The 16677-nt window shown below is 32.7% G+C and overlaps 1 protein-coding gene and 2 non-coding genes across 5 annotated transcripts in view; all 3 read right to left on the reverse strand.

Moving 5' to 3' along the window:
• Positions 1-755: 755 nt before the first annotated feature.
• The window catches only part of LOC137923704 (torso-like protein), a 70760-nt gene continuing 54838 nt past the window's right edge, over positions 756-16677 (reverse strand). Inside the window, exons 2-7 of one of the 3 annotated variants that reach the window (XM_068766948.1) lie at positions 8894-9018; positions 8006-8230; positions 6684-6806; positions 5686-5860; positions 2916-3050; positions 756-2089 (exon numbers count right to left, since the gene is read on the reverse strand). In XM_068766948.1, coding sequence (XP_068623049.1) covers positions 1829-2089; positions 2916-3050; positions 5686-5860; positions 6684-6806; positions 8006-8230; positions 8894-9000 — 1026 coding nt within the window. In that variant the 5' untranslated portion in view covers positions 9001-9018 and the 3' untranslated portion in view covers positions 756-1828. Of the gene's footprint in view, positions 2090-2915; positions 3051-4262; positions 4398-5685; positions 5861-6683; positions 6807-8005; positions 8231-8893; positions 9019-16677 lie in introns of all 3 variants that reach the window. The other 2 variants (XM_068766947.1, XM_068766949.1) reach the window with 2 other exon arrangements.
• On the reverse strand, positions 9709-9780 carry TRNAD-GUC (transfer RNA aspartic acid (anticodon GUC)). Its single transcript has one exon. It is a non-coding gene; the product is annotated as a tRNA-Asp (tRNA).
• Positions 10013-10130, reverse strand: TRNAL-CAA (transfer RNA leucine (anticodon CAA)). Its single transcript has 2 exons — positions 10093-10130; positions 10013-10057 (listed from the first exon to the last, which is right to left on the reverse strand). It is a non-coding gene; the product is annotated as a tRNA-Leu (tRNA).

A 16677-nucleotide genomic window follows, 5' to 3' on the forward strand; every position in this document is an offset into this window, starting at 1 on the left:
CACGCAGCATAGACATGTCCATGTGAAAAACAATAATTTTTAAGATTGATACCACAAACATTTAACGGTTGCCTCGCCATTTCTTTATCAACATTGCAAAGGCAAGTTGCACCAGTAATTGTATTTTGTTTTCTATAAGAATCTCCTACACGATTTTATGCAACTAATTAAAAAAGGCGAATGAAGTCGGTAGTCCTTTTTAAGCTATACCGTGACCAAAGGAAACGTGGATGAATCTGATAGATTTAATGTAGTGATGTATGTTGTACTGAGATTTGCGCTTGTAGGTCGCGGTTTCGATTCCCAGAATGCGATCTTAAAAAACATTTTGTTTCTTAATCTACAGGATTGCTATCGCTCACAAAGAAGTCACCTACGAATGGGCAGCAACGTACTACTTGTACCATTATACCACACTGCGATTGCCAACCTTCCTACTAAGCGTGGCCATTATGGTATATGAGGGATATATCTAAGTATCTATAGTAAAGGCCTATACCTAGCAGTGGGCGTCTATGGGCTCAAAAGACGAGAAAAACGAATTACTGGGTCAGCAAGTATTTCTAAAAGTTTTACTTTATTGTATACCGTCGTGTTTTCTTTGATTCACATTTGAATGAGGAAGAAATCTTATTACCGATATCTTATAATTTGTACATGGGCGTAAAGGTATACATAAGTACTAGAAAGTAATGAAAAAAATAAAGTCAATTACAAAACAATTTTATTTCATCTTATAAATCACAATCCCACGAACTATGTACACGCATCGACATTAGGTTTATATTAAACATAGATAGTATAAATGCATTATCAATTTTGATCACGCACAAATAAGTCATTATTTTATTGCACTGTACGAAAAATTATTTCAATTTATAATCATTATTTAAATAAGTAGATCATTTTGCATCATTCATAATTTTCTATTTAAAAGATATGTAAAATAATATATTTGTCTACTAATTTTCTATATCTCATTATCGACAAAATTGTGGTTTTTTACCAAAAATTATTGTTATCGACTAAAAGATTTTTAAACAACAGATAACAAAATTTTGCTCAAAAATTTTACTAACTTTTTTTTTATAAGGCACCAGTTAATTATTTACAAAATTCATTTTCGTTAAATGTAAGTAATAAGTAGCTTCATTGTATATCTAAAATGTACAATTACGTTTTTACAATACAATTATTCAAACACATTCAAATTAATGTAACATGTAATAAATAAGCATAATTCACAATCAGAAATCGAATGTTCAAATTTATTTCAAATTGATTTATTTTGTGATTACGTAAATGTAGTATTATATTAGTTTGTGCGTGCGAGACGACAAACTGCACCAGATTGTGCATGTAGTAACTTTTAAAATGGCTTTTTAAAATTAATTAATTTATTGAAGAGGCATTCTCATTTTTAAATACTATTGACAAATGTGCATTCCAATATCTGTTGATTATAAAAATGCCACGGAAGACATAAATTAGATCAAATTTGAAATTATTTTAATTTTGAAAATCAATTACTCCGTTTTAAATACATTCAGAATCAGTAATCAATTGCACAAGTGCACCAATTATTCTTGTTATTTATGTTGCTGATATACACTTGAAATATCTTATTACTTTAGATAACAATAAGTATCTTTTTCTTATACTTTATTGTAAAAACCATAAACAAATTACATTTTATCATATAAAATTACATTTGATCATTACAACCATTTGTGAAGTCGCATTAAAATGTTTAAACTAGATAGCAGCATGATTTTTATTTGTAAAACCGATATGCATTAGTTTTTGGAGGAGTTAGCTTAGAACTTTGTCACATATTACTTTCCCATAGTTTTAAATAATTGTCTATCACTTCTTCGAACCACTTTTTCTTCTTCGCGTCTTTAAAAGCCGGCGATAACGTCTTTAATTCTAACTGCAATAATGCTTCATTTCCTAATAGTGTGTCTAAATTTCTTAATAAAGATGGCTCCCCGTGTAACTTTAGAAGACTGGGATAGGAGAAAATATAGTAATGAACTCGAAGACGTTTCATAGCCCAGCTTTCTACTGTTTTATTTCCACTGGCAACCTGTGAAAATAAAATTGAACACTTTAAAAAAATTGTTACTTATTAAGCTATTATAATCATAAATTATTGTAAAGAGGCCCACTTTAAAATACGATTGCTCTAATAGGGGGCCAAATGAATAAATAAATGTGTCGATTAAGACACTTCAATGCGGATTACAGATGAGACCTCAGAACATTTAAAACACCGTTGGAAATCTGAACTGTGAAGAAATATATGCATTTAAATTTCATTATTATCAAAAAAAAAAGTTACTGATTCTCCATTCTTTTTGTGCCATCGAGGTTTTAGTAATGTACATATTTCTTAAACGGTCCCCTAAAATATTTGAATATGAATGTTATAATACTTTTGGGGGCCAATTCAACGTTTGAAAATATGCTTTTGGAAAAAGATATTTACTAAAAGTTAGTATGTTGGCTAATGGAAAAAAAATATTTCAAAGAAATGGTGTATTAAAAAAGTATCTGTTTCATTTTATTAAAACTTATACTCTGGATTTTTTATGAATATCGACGTTAATAAACGTTTTGTAATTTATTACAATACAGCTAAATGAATATGATTTGTTAGAAATGATATCATAGACAAAGCAAGACAAATAATAAACACAAAATGGCGGATGAAAATGTTACAGATGGTCACTGCATTTAATAACAAAATGGTTATGAAAAATTGAACGTGAATGAAAATATGTTTATGATAATTACAAAACAAATTTTACTTGCCTAAAATAACTAATGACAAAAACAAATATAAATTGTTAATTCTTTAAATTATTTTTGCCTTTTTTACACTGTACAAGATAGTGCTTTTATTTTTTTACCTTGATTTGGCCTATATGTTTTGCATGCCATGGCGAGAAGTATCCCTCTAACTCCTTAGCAGTAATATCCGCTACTCCTTTGCTTTTTAATCGTTCTTTGATCATCGAGTAGGCGGTTCTAGAGAATACAAATACCTGGAGGTGAGAGCAGACACAGTTTTCACAAGTTTACTTCATTGGAACCTCATTGGTTTACCAGAGTGTACTCGCAGATAGTTTGCGGCCAAAATTTGGATCGAAAACAAATGGTGCCATTGACATATGATTGTTTTTTCTAACCTTATTCATTATTATCTGTATGTACTGTCAAGTGCCTTGTTACTAACTACGTGACATGGCATCCATATATCCCTACAAATTTATATAATTTCGGAAAAAGTATTTTTTCAAATTAAAAAAAAGTATAAATTATTATGCTTCATTGTAATTTTATATAAATGTTTGAATTTTCCGAGCATCTTTTATTACATTCCTATGAAGTTACCACAGATTAAAAAATCTATTAATGAATTCGAATTGATCTATTATTTCAAAATGACATTTTTGGCGGTAAAGTGATGAACCAATGATTTAGATGCATATGCCAGAAATAATGAATTGATGGAAAGAAGAAAAGAAATTTAGAAACAATATGATAACACATTCGATGTAAAGCAACAACAATCAAGTTTGAAATGTCTTTTGCATGTAAACACGGAAAGAAGCGGCCTGCTTCTATTTGAATTTGAAAGTAATACAGATAAACAATAATATGATACATACTTAACTTTTTTTACACGGTATATTCTTTCCGAGAAGTGTGCGCAAAATCGTGTCAAAACACATGTGACTTATGATAAATTTGTATTTATGAACATAGTCCTTAACTTTAAAAGTATGCGAAAGATGAGAAAACTCTAAAAATTGTCCCAAAAATCGTGCAAAGGTTTAAATATTAAATACATATTACCTAGGAATTTATAAAATTAAAATAATACATTTTTTACAAAACACCTGAAGTGTGTAAAACTAAAAATTAAATTAAATTTTTCAACTATTCATCGCTACTCGTTGACAGTAGCTACACGCTCATAACGGACTGGAAAAAAACCGTGGTTTAGTATCCCTCATTTGTCTTTTGTTGCTGTATCGATAAGATTCTGTAAGCATTGTCAAAACTAGAATAATTTTTCTTTTAAGAATTGTGTTAGAACAAAATAAATATTGTATGAAACCGTGTAAAAAAATGTTGAGTAAATATTCGAAAAATCCTAAAATAATAAATAATTTTTAGTCTTTACGTATTTGTAATAATGGATAACAATTTCAAAAATATAGAAACAGGCCGCGTTAGTGTTCGATCCAAACCTTGACCGCGCCCACGTGTTCAGCGAAAAACGGGGAGAAGAAGTTATTCATCTCGGCGGGTGGAATATCTTTGACGCCTTGCGACTTGACACGCTCCTTTATCCTCGAGTACACTCCGCGCGAGAAAACAAACACCTGACGAAATTAAAATATAAAAATTAATATTTGTAAATAAAATAATGGGCAAACATCTTATATACATTTATGTAAAATATGAACAAGGCAGACATCGAGAAGTTTAGGTCGTCGGAAGACACTGCTGATGCAGGATGCTTTCAACCGGTTTTATTAGAAATTTATGGGCAAGGCCTATGTTCAGCATTCGATGTCTTATGGCTGAAATGATGATGATGATAAATGTTATAAGTACATATATAGAAACAAATTACTGTAATTAACAGTGTTCATTTTATTATTAATTAATATTCCTATTTTAAAATTATTAAAAAGATCGATAACATAAAACCATGTTCTGTTATTATAGCTGTGAAAGTATCTACTGAAATACTCTATAATATGAGAACAATAATGAAAAAGGCTTTTAACTGTGGCAAGGCCAACTGGACACCCCATTCAGTTTACTCATGATAAATTTATAAAGCAAACATCCTTAAACATATCAGGCCTTTTTAACTTTTTTATTGTAAGTTATACATAAAAAAAATATTACGGGTGGCAAAGCGGGTTTTGTTTCAATAGATATTTAATTTTTGATTATGAATCAATTTTTTTCTTTCATAGGTTGCTTTGACTACTGTAATTAATCAACTATATTGTTGTAGGTATAAAATAAATATATGTGAACGAAGTAGAGGAAGCTATCGAAGTCAAGATTTTTATCGATGTTTAGAAAACTGTACACGTTTCTGTGTAAACTTGATATAACGTTTTTGCTTAGTTCAGCTTTCTCACGTGACGATGCACGCTATTCAAACGAAAATATTATTCTCCGCTGAATCAAACGTGCCACGGCGTGTACACCGCGGTCTCTTGCTGCTCATTAGTCATACATACATATGTTATCAACAAATTGTGTCAGCAGACCACAACTACTAAGCGGTATTAGGTTTTAATGTTAGCCTTACGTTAACTATTGATATACATGCCTTCTGAGAATTTGCATGATGTATATTTATACTCAGGGTGATTGCAAATAGATAGCAAAAGCTTTAAAGCTTTAAACTTATTTACGTTCACTATGTATAAAAAGATTATAGTTGAGTTTGTAATGCAACGTATTTTTTTATAATTTTATTATTTTTTATTGGAATTCCATGAGCTTATACTTCTGACAGTGCCCAGTCTGCAGGGTCAAATTGTCAACAATAATTAATGTTAATATGTAGTAGTAATAGGAATTTTAGTTTTACACCTACAGTCAATCACCATGTAGAACCAAACAAATAATGATAAATTTTCTTACCTGGTATAAAGAGTTACCCGTAATGTACGAAGCTATGTAGTGCGAGCCGTACTTCCGTATGAAGTCTGCGATGGAGACAGTGTCGCCTATGGCCGACTCCTGTATGGCCTCGAACACCACGTCCTCTACGCCTATATTCGACGGCAAATCGCTTAACTTGGCTGTCTCTCGGAATCTAGAATTATAATATACAACTTTGAGAAAGATGTTAATCCGTAAAATTTAACTAGGATTGGCAGCGTTCGAAAAACTACGAAACATGTTTTCCTTCATTATATCACAATGCTTTAAACAGATGGTCTACGACAAATTAATATTGATTCGTAATGAAACGTGATCTTTGTCATTGGCAAGGCAACGGTCGCCTAACGAGCCGTCTTCCAAACTAGCCAATGAGCTCGGGATTTCTTTACGAGATCGAATCCGGGAAGAGGTGACCCGTAGACGTTCGAAAGTAGCCCATATAGCCCAGAGGATTTTCGAGTCGAAGTAGCAGTGGGCACACTATATAGCGTGCAGTACAAATGACCGTTGAGGCTTCAAGATTCTGAAGTGGAGACTTTGAACCGGCAAACGCAGCGTAGAACAAGATGGATAGACGTCTTGTTAAGGTCGTCGGAAGACACTATACGCAGGCCGCTTTCAACGGATCCTATTGTAAATCTATGGGGGAGGTTTATGTCCAACAATGGGCATCCAACGGATTAAATGATGATCGGTATGATGGTCTGTGATCAGCAAGCGCACCGAAGAGCCTCTACAAGACCAAGAAGTATTGTTTTAAAAATCGTGTGTTGACATTGTATGACGCTTTGAAATTTTAATTTACTTCACATTTTTAATCAAATCTATATTATTATAATCATTGTGACGAATTGATTGCACAGCTGTTTCCACTAATAATGCTGATGCTTGTAATCTTTGATTTTATGTTATACTGTTGATTGATTATAATATTTTTGTTACTGTCGCTTGTAGATCATAAATAAACAATTTACCTGGAAACTCGGACAAGGACATAGCAATGATCTCCGGTGATAAATGAAGAGTTGATGCCCAAGTTCCTCGCCATTATGTCAGTTGGCCAGCCGGCAGTAAAAGCGCGCCATGGACGCTCTAACCTGAAGTTAGTAACAAGTACAAAAAATTAATAAACATATTTTTTTGCATCATTAAATTAGGTAAGTTTTTTGTGGACAAGTGTACGGTATTACAATATACTTTCAGGTAATGTCTCTGAATTATGTTGTTAAAAAATTCTGAAGTTCGATATGTACCCAATATATATCTTTGCGTTGCATTGGGTGTCTTTGGGCTGAAATGACGATTATCAGTTTACTGTTACAATTTACTAATATAAATCTTACACACTAATTTGGAACAAATTGCACAAGTAAATATAAGCAAACACAAAAAGCAGACAATATTAACTTAAATTACAAATAAAGTCAAACAGGATAGCACAAGTGCGTAGTAGAGGGAAATCATGGTAATTTATTCTAATGGGGATAAGGGTATTCAGTCAGGTAAACAACTTAAAATATTGCAATAAAAACGATGTACAGAAACAGCGGATATGTCAGTATTACATTCGTTCACTAATTTTCAAATTAGTGGTATTGAACAGTGAGATTCAAAAATTGATCTTTTGTGAGGAGGACAAAGACAAATGACTGCGGCATAGGACAAGGTATCCCACCTTCCTTGCACTCTAATATTCTCTTTACAACAATTTAGGACAATCTATTTTCTCTTGAAAATCCTAAAAAATAACATTACATCGAGAACCTGCGGTTATTAATTGAATCAATTTAAAATATAAAAGCATAGAAGAATAAGATAAAAGTTATCTAACTAATCATGGTAACCTGAAACACGCTATGTACATCAGAAAGTGCCTGATAAGGGAGGCGGGCAAGTCGAGCAACTGAGAGGCGCCGATATGAACCAACCAAGTATGATAAAATTTCTCGAGTTCGATTTTCAAAAATATTTATTTTAATTATATAAGTCGTTGAATTTTTAATAAATAACGTAATAAAAAATCACCAGTACGCTACAAGAATAGCATCATTTACTTTTCAAATGCTTTCGTTATGCTATTCCATGTAGAATCGCTTGTAAGTAAATAACTATTTTTGGGACGGTTTCCATTGTGTTATTTAATTTTTCTGCCATACGTATATATTTTTTTAATTTACAGTAAAATTGTACATTCTTCCATGGCAGTGCAAAATTTTGTTTTGCCTCGGGCGCTCAAAACCTTAGGATCGGTTCTAATTAGAAATATTCATGTGTAAATCTAATGTCGTGAACTCACCTTTCAAAGCTAAAATCTCTGAAATAAGCCTGCAACAATTGTTTCAGGTTATCGCAGAACTCCATGTGGAAGTCGCCATCGAACAGTGTTTTGGGCTGTCGCGGCTTGGGGACCAGCGTAAAGCGCTCGACGTCGCGGAACACGCTGACCGTCGGTTCTCGGAACACCCAACCGTCCGTGTCGTTACGTGGCACCACTCGCATGCATATACTGAGGTAACCATATCTGGATAATGTTTTATGCATTAAAAAAAACATTTAAGACTTTAACACTCCTATATTAAAGAAACATGTTGAAAAATGATTTGATGCCACACAGACACTGCAACAAGAATTAGTTTTTAAATTTCTGTTCGAACTTTGTCACAAAGTTCAACTGTCCATTAGCTGTCTCATGCGATTTAGCAGGTTTAGAATTATAATTTGAGGGGCTTTGTTAAAGATAAGGACTATATATAGTCAATTTAATCAATAGAAGTTTTAAAACTTATAATCTTAATTTTTAAAATAGACCGGCCATTTTGTGTCCGCCATGTATATAAAAGGTTTGTTGAATGAATCGATATATAGTCGCGGAAAATTCTGTATGTTTTCATTTTTATTATTGCGTAAATTTTATTTTCAATAATTTAAATATTTGTGAAAGTGATCGCAAAACAAAAACCGCGACCGGTATTGATATAGGCTCTTCTTTAGATTGAATGATGCCAGTATATAGCTCAAATTGATTGTAGTTTCGATCTTTCAGAGAAGTTCTAAGTATAGCTCTCTAACAACTCTATTAAATCTATAAAATCATTGAGTATTTTTTAGCGTTGGTAGGTGTCAGATGGTGTATGTTAAAAATAATGGTGATGGTCTATGTTGACAGCCATGTGTTGCCGCTAACCTCATGAAGATGTTGATAGCCTTGCCGACGCCCAGCTCGGAGTCGAGTGTGGTGGCTGCCCGGCACAGTGCTACCGCCAGCAGCAGCACTGTGGCCTCACGCACCATCACACCGACGCGACACGCCTGCGAACAAAAAATAACAAATTTTAATTTATGTATATTTTTTGGCCTGGCTTATTGATTGGTGAAAGGCGTTGTCAGCCGTTCTGGTTTTTTTGAAACTCGTTCGATTATTGTTTGCATACATAGTGACTTAAACTGGCAAAATGAGTTAGTGACGAGGTTGCTATTTTTGACCAGGCACTGCTGCCAGCTGCCCTGGCCCACGAACTTGTGTGAGGAATTTTCTAGAATCCTTATGGTCAGTGCATAGGTAGAAATCCTTTTTCTTTATAGGTAGAAACTCATAGTAAACAGATTAGCTATCAAATGCCCGTTTCACAAGCTTAATAAATGTCGGTTATATAAAGATAAATGGGTCAACCAGTTGTTTTCAGATAGCATACGACTAGAGTGCTACCGAAATCGCATTACCGCGCCTTAGGTGGCCAATCTGATAACGTTCACGGTTCATTCTCTCTTTTCCTCAGCCCCCGCTTCATCGCGCTTTCCTAGGGCAGGATTTTCTGTACTACCTTATAAAATATACATAAGTAAGACTTATATGTCACGAAATGCTCAGAGAACATTTAAAATTTATATGAAAATAATCCATAAATTGCTCATTATAAACATTAGAAATTAAATGAATGTGATAATAAAATTTGAACGTATGTAATTGATAAAAAGTACATCACAACATTACCAAAAAGTCTCCCCGGCGGGGAATCGAACCCCGGTCTCCCGCGTGACAGGCGGGGATACTTACCACTATACTACCGAGGATTACGAATGGCGTGTGAAATTATTTATTTTAAAAGGATTCTAATCTTTTATATTTATTATTATAAATATTTATTATAATCCTTATTATAATTGTTTTAGCTTTTTTGTAACAATCAAACAGAATGATAATAAAACAGGAATGTCCTTCTCGAACAATAAAAAATTAAAAAGATTCAACATCAACTAACAACAACAAAAAAATAATAAAATGAATTTGTATGTAAAAAAGTTTTGTCAGAAGTGGGATTCGAACCCACGCCCTCAGAGAGGACCAGAACGCACATATTACCCGATATATCAGGCAAGGTAAACCTTGAGTCTGGCGCCTTAGACCGCTCGGCCATCCTGACAGATGTAGGCAATGTCGAAATTTACGTTCACTTTTGATAGGGGACTAGTACAAATTTATAAATATATTTTTTAATTCGTTAAGTTTTCATAACATTTTTATTGTGCATTGCAACTACTTTGTTATTAATTGAGTATTAAAAAAAAAGGTGAAGATAAAGATGAAATTTCTTTACGATTGAATTAGTTTACTTTAAATTGTTAATTAATTTTTTGAAAACATATTTATAAAAGATTAAAAATCAATTACTTATAATTTAATTAAATTGAATGAAAATTGAAATTATATTTGATTAAAATTGATTCATTAATTGTTATTGAGTGGCAATTATTTAATAGTTATCTTAATAAAGCTACGTATTTTAAAAAATATTTTTATACTTTAAACTTATATAATTATCAAGCGCGAATCACCGTTACAAATTATACAACAATCATGCAACGCTAGTATTTTCACGAATGAGTAGTTAATTGAGATATTTGTCATGGACAAATGATTTAACGATACTTACAAGATAATACATCTGCCATTTTGGTCAAACCTACTTACCCATTTATTATGTAACAATACAGCTGCGTGATTATACAATGACGTCGTTGTATTTATTATGTTTATCTAAATCATAATATACCTATATATGATTATAACTACTTTGAATATAACTACTTTAATTATAGTATATAATTACATATACTTAATATGATTGGTAAATAAGTAATTTCACTGAAATGCATTAAAAGGTCGTTATATTCGTAATATTATAAGGAGAAACGATTTAATATTCGTTGTTTTTAAAAGATAGTTGACGCTGGCGATAGATGGCGTTGTACGCATATTTTTTGATAAAGAACATTATACCAGTAAAATTCAAATCGTGATTCAAAAATTATTGAGATAAAAAACATTATCTTTAAGAACTAAGCTTTAATATTGCAACTTAGGTAAAATAAATATATTTCATATTTTTAATAATAATTTTTTTAAAAAAAAACTAAAAATTAAAAGTTCTTTCTGGAGAATTTTAACGTAAGTTGTAAACATATATTCTGGCTACCATAGGAAGATTAAAATATTAATTTTAAATAGGTTTGACGTAAAAAGTTTCATTATGGGAATTAGTGCTGCGGATAGCATAATTATATTCACAATAAACACAAAAACAGCGAGATTTCTAATCAAGAGCGACTTCTCATAGGCATACAATAATACTTAAAGTTAAAGAATAACCACTGCTTATCAGATGGTCAGTAATGGCAATAACACGGTGTTTACGAATATTGCGTTTTTGTTTTTGTTCATGTAATTTTCCTGTTTTGATGTTACAAAGATATGTTAGAGCAGACTGTGAAATTGTTAAATACAATAATGTATTTTACATATAGACCTATTAAAAAAGGAATTGTGATACTTTTTTTTATATTACAATTAAAGTTTGCCGTCGTTTCTATTACTGTGTCTTGTAAGTGTGTGTGTTGTCTCTCATCTCTGTACGTGTACACAAAGCAATTTGCTTACAAGATCGACTTAGGAATAGATTCGTAGACGAATAGCTATAGCTTAGTGGATTGGCAAATGGCAGTGGACAGAACAGATGGCTGCCTTGGCCTTAAAGTTTTGGACCGCAGACCGTTGATTGGCAAGCGTGGCATAGGACAACTACAAGCTGGGCAGACGATCATATTAAGTGCGTTAAGAGAAGCAGGACGTTTTCAACCGTTTCAATTACAAATCTACAGGAGAGGCCTATGTCCAATGAACGCCCTACAGCTGATATGATGAGCTTTAGTATATAGCTTTACTTCAACATATATATGTAACTCGTAATGTTGTTTGTTCATTATCATAAACTAAGCAAATCTTGTCATTCATCATCACTCAGTTGACCCGTGGCCTACTTACTCGTAGCAATTGAATTATACCAATTGTCTCCCACAAATTGCATCGGAGCGCGGGTCGTGCGACAACATGCGAACGCGTCATATCTCCGGGTTTTTTTTTAGTTTGTTTACAGCGTTCTAACGACTCTTGCGTAACATGTATAATTACGGTTAACGATAGTAACTTACTGAACTAAATTTTCCGAGGATTTCATTTAAAGTTACTTTATTTATTTATACATACTTTATTGTACAACAAAAATGTTTAAAATAAATTTAAGTTTTACAGAACAGTTTACAAGTCACCTTTAACAATCTATTTTAGTTTTACTTGCAACAACTCTACATCTTTTTTTTTTTTTTAAAAATCACAATTAGTTTTAGCATGCGTGACACTGGTTGGACCGACCTGTGATCGTGGCGATCATTGAGGAAAATGCTTAGCAGTGGGCATCTATCAGCTGACACGATGGAGATTAGAAATTTGACATGTAAGATAATGATATTGGGTCTTATAAAACCATCCTGTTGTTCGAATTTTTAATAATAAAGCGCTTAGGTATTCCGTCGGTATTGCATCGAGTTCTAAAGTGTTGAGGTGAACCATTATCGTCCATAAAAGTTAACTAAGAGAAAAACAGCCCGACAGTATCTCTCTCTATACAGAATACATCAGTGGATAGAACATGACTATACTTTCGTTCCCCCAGACTGCAGAGTTTTATGTACAAACGATTTCCAAGACCAAATAATGGTCTTAACGATAAAAGATGTCTGCCTCAAAACAGTAACTTAGATGCAAATACATGAAGTTGTGGTAATATTAAGCTACAGTTAAGCTAGGCAACAGTAGCGGGACGTTACAGTGCTAGACCTATATGGTCCCTTTTAGGCGTTCCCTGCGCTAGGTCACTACATAAGTCGCCTGCCTAAGTGATATAAGAGCCTGGCCAAATTTGGTAATGTTGCCTGGGTTCCTGAGGAAGTCCTTGAGCTACTACGTGGAATCTAAAAACGTCAACAGTATAGTTCTAGACTGAAACAACATTACAAGGGTTTGAATTAAAGTCATTCAACTCGCAAGACCGGTCATCGTAGCGATTTTAGGAAGTGGCTGCCTATGCATTCCAGTGGGCGTCTATCAGCTGATACGATAATGACTTGAAGTCGCTAAGGAATATCATAAATATCAGGTGTAGATAAACGTGTTGTAATCGGTTTTCTTTATATATGAAGTTCCTAACTGCCTTCGCCTTATAACGCATGGATTACTTTCACAATCAAGTAACATAAAATACATATTTTTAACACAATTAGTAGAATAGCTTTTACAACTACCCTTCATTTAAGAAATGTGTGTTGGGTGTTATTTTGTTCTCCGTGCAACCTACTCAGGTAAAAGGGGTCGTATTTGCAAACTTTTAAATAACCGCCCAGTCGTCTACCCTCATTTCCCACTTCACATCGAGCAAAACAAATACCAGTCGCTTGCTATTCGGGAATGCAATCAAGAAGTAATTAATCTGGATTCGAATTGAAACCTTGGAGTGCACTCGAAACGCCACTCGAGGCTGAGATGTTGCAACGACCCATTAAATGTATGTTACCAGAAATAAAATATGATAATAACATTGCAAACAATCGATGCTGTTAAATCCTGGCTGTTATGAAATTCAAAAAGTGAAAATCAAATTTGGAAAAGTTTATATTGATTATAAAATGTTTTTCTGTTCAATTTATATTTTTATTTATTTATTCTGTGGTCTTTTATAGCTGACAATTCATGCATAATAAAATATGGACATTAATGGATACACTATGCCAGTAACGAAGTAAATTTGTAATTCGTTACTGGCATAGTGTCATCATCAATTAAAATTAAATAATAATGGTAGAGTTAAAAAAATAAACAGAGAATATGTACGTGGATTATAAGTGTGTGAAGTAATTAATTCCATTAATAATGTTGATATGCTTTATTATATTTTTGGTTTTAAAGACATTTATATTTCTTTTTACGGGTATTGACTTATCAATAAGTAATGTGTCACATTTTTCATTCATTCATTCATTCATTCGTTCACATAACTTTCCAGTTTGAACAATTTATAGAAGTGATAATTTTGCTTACGTCAAGAAAAAAAATACCGTTAGATAAAAATTTTAACCTTATGGTTTCAAGTATTAATCGCTGGTAGATGCGACGTGGTTAGGTAGGCCTCGAACTAGGTGGATCGACGTTAATTCGCGGGAAGTAGCTGGATGTGGGCAGAAAGGCTTATGCCTTGCAGTGGGCGATTGCACACGATGATACAGGTAAAGTCATAATCTTTTCGGCGAAGTTTGCAGCACAGTGCATATGTACCCTTATTTAAAAAGTCGCAGACGTCTTAGTGGGTACTTTTTTATGGGCATAAAAATAGTAAAAAAGTTTGAGTGTTGCCCCTCATGTATGCTAGTAAGGCATAGCGCTTCATTTCTTGCGCCGGGTGGGTTGTATTTATAGAACAAGGAACGACATGCGGACTCGTGCGCATCAGTTGTACGGATAGCAGAAACGTTTTACATTTTTTTATAAACAATTATCAGTATTATGAAATAATTAAAAGGTAAAAAATAATTCTTTGTAGTTTGATTTTAAAAATTATTACCTGATCTATAGGTTCATAATAATGAAGAGTAATTCAAAACAGTTTAAATAGTTAGAGAAGGTTTTTTTCAAAAGACGTGCCGAAATCGGTGACCCAAATTATTTTATTTTACCGTAGTGTCCGAAGGTATAAATTGTAATCATGTTTGTATAATTTGTTTTTGGAACCCTGACCTAAAATAATATATTATTAGGTGACCAAGGTATACGACCGATATCAGTGATTGTACCTCTGTGCACTTAAGTTCACGGCAACGAAACATAGTATCTGATTTTGGGCTTGATTAACAATTTTGCAGTTCTCAACGAGATGTGAAAAGAGGATGCTAAGGATTTTTCTGAATGAATTGATATAATAAATCATCTTTACTTGTCATTTATAATACGAAGTAGTTATTTTATAAAGCCTAAGTTAGTTTAGTTTAAAGCACTTTTGTTTGCGCCAGTACCCGGGGCTCGCCGGATTTCACGCATTAGCGTTTAACTCCTAATTGGATCCCTGGTAAACACGGTTCAAAGAGGACAAAAATAATCATAATCAGAGCCTGCACATTAAAAAAATACAAAATAGTTTTTTTTTTAATGTTATATTTAAACATTACGTTTTGATGTTAACAAGTCATTCATTATTAGCGTATATTCAAGTAACGATTTAATTAAGGCACCGTTAATAATTTTCAATAACAACAGTGGACGGCTAGTTTTAAATAGTTTTTTTTATGAATATAATGTATTTAATAGCAAACATTTACATTGAAAAGGCTTTCCTTGTATTAAAAGTGCTGTGGTTAGTAAAATACAGGTATAATCAACTGTGATACATTACAAAATTTATAAAATTAGTAGCTGTTTTCTGGGTAACTATGTATAGTATAACTAAGCACTCCCATGTCATGTGTCTAATCACGAAGAAAGAGATAAGATAACAATATTATTAAAGCAAAAGTTGTATACAACTTTTGGTTATATAATTTCATACATGAATATTATTAGTGTAAAGGATTTTTAAGTGATAATAAAGTTTATGAATTATTTGATTTATTACTGTATCACGGATATTGCAAAAATTACCACAGAATCAAAACCCGTCTGGATTTGCTGTGGCCTTTTCTCCAAGGCTCTTTGGGAAGCTGTAAGCTTAAAGTTGAAAGATACCATCATAAGAAAGTTTAATCTGATTCCAGTTTCTATAAAATTGAGCTCTACTATTTTTCTTCTCATGGCGTACACAAGTGGTTTAAATAAATCTTTGGTAGATAAAAAAATAACAAATGATAGCCGCAATCACTATATCGCATTGTTTAGAATAAGTTGAACCCTACAAATGAAAAAAAAATTATTAACTTGAAATGATTATTTACCTGTAAAGGTTTAGTATTTATTTGAATTTTTTTTTAAATTAAATTGTTGCTGTAAACTGTTATATACTCGTTTGCAACACGTACACTTTAAACCAGTTTTTATTGATAGACGTCATATATCTTTATAATTGTTGGCCTTGGAATATATGGATTATATAAGAAGTTTTCCTCCTCTTTTGTGAGAAGTTGTCGTTTCAGTCCATAGATGCCCACGGCAAGACATAGGCTTCACCCAAAAATATCTATTGAGGGATAATCACCACGCTTGGCAGGCGGGTGGGCAATTGCAGTGTGATATTATGATACGAAGAGGACACTGTTACCCTTTCCCTGGAAACTTGTTTGTATGCTCTTAAATAATTAATGCACGAAGTATAAATTATATATAAGACTGTATCCCGGGAACAGAATCAGCAACATACGATCGCAAGTCTCAGCCTTCTACCGCTGAGCTATCACTGCTATGAGACGTAATTCTATATAATTTACACTCCTGTCGGAATATAATCTGGCGACTTACAGTTTTATAAATAACCTAATAAAGTTCTAAAAACAAAAAGCTTAACCTAAAATTAATGTAATAAAGAACAGTTTTTATTTTCAAAAAAACAGAAGGATGCACATGGCTTCAGTAACGTAAATACGAGAATTTAGTTTTCG

Source organism: Battus philenor, unplaced genomic scaffold (genome assembly GCF_028537555.1).
Source record: "Battus philenor isolate CCGP_79_NKW_IND1 unplaced genomic scaffold, ilBatPhil1.0.hap1 SCAF_22, whole genome shotgun sequence".
Taxonomy (NCBI): domain Eukaryota; kingdom Metazoa; phylum Arthropoda; class Insecta; order Lepidoptera; family Papilionidae; genus Battus; species Battus philenor.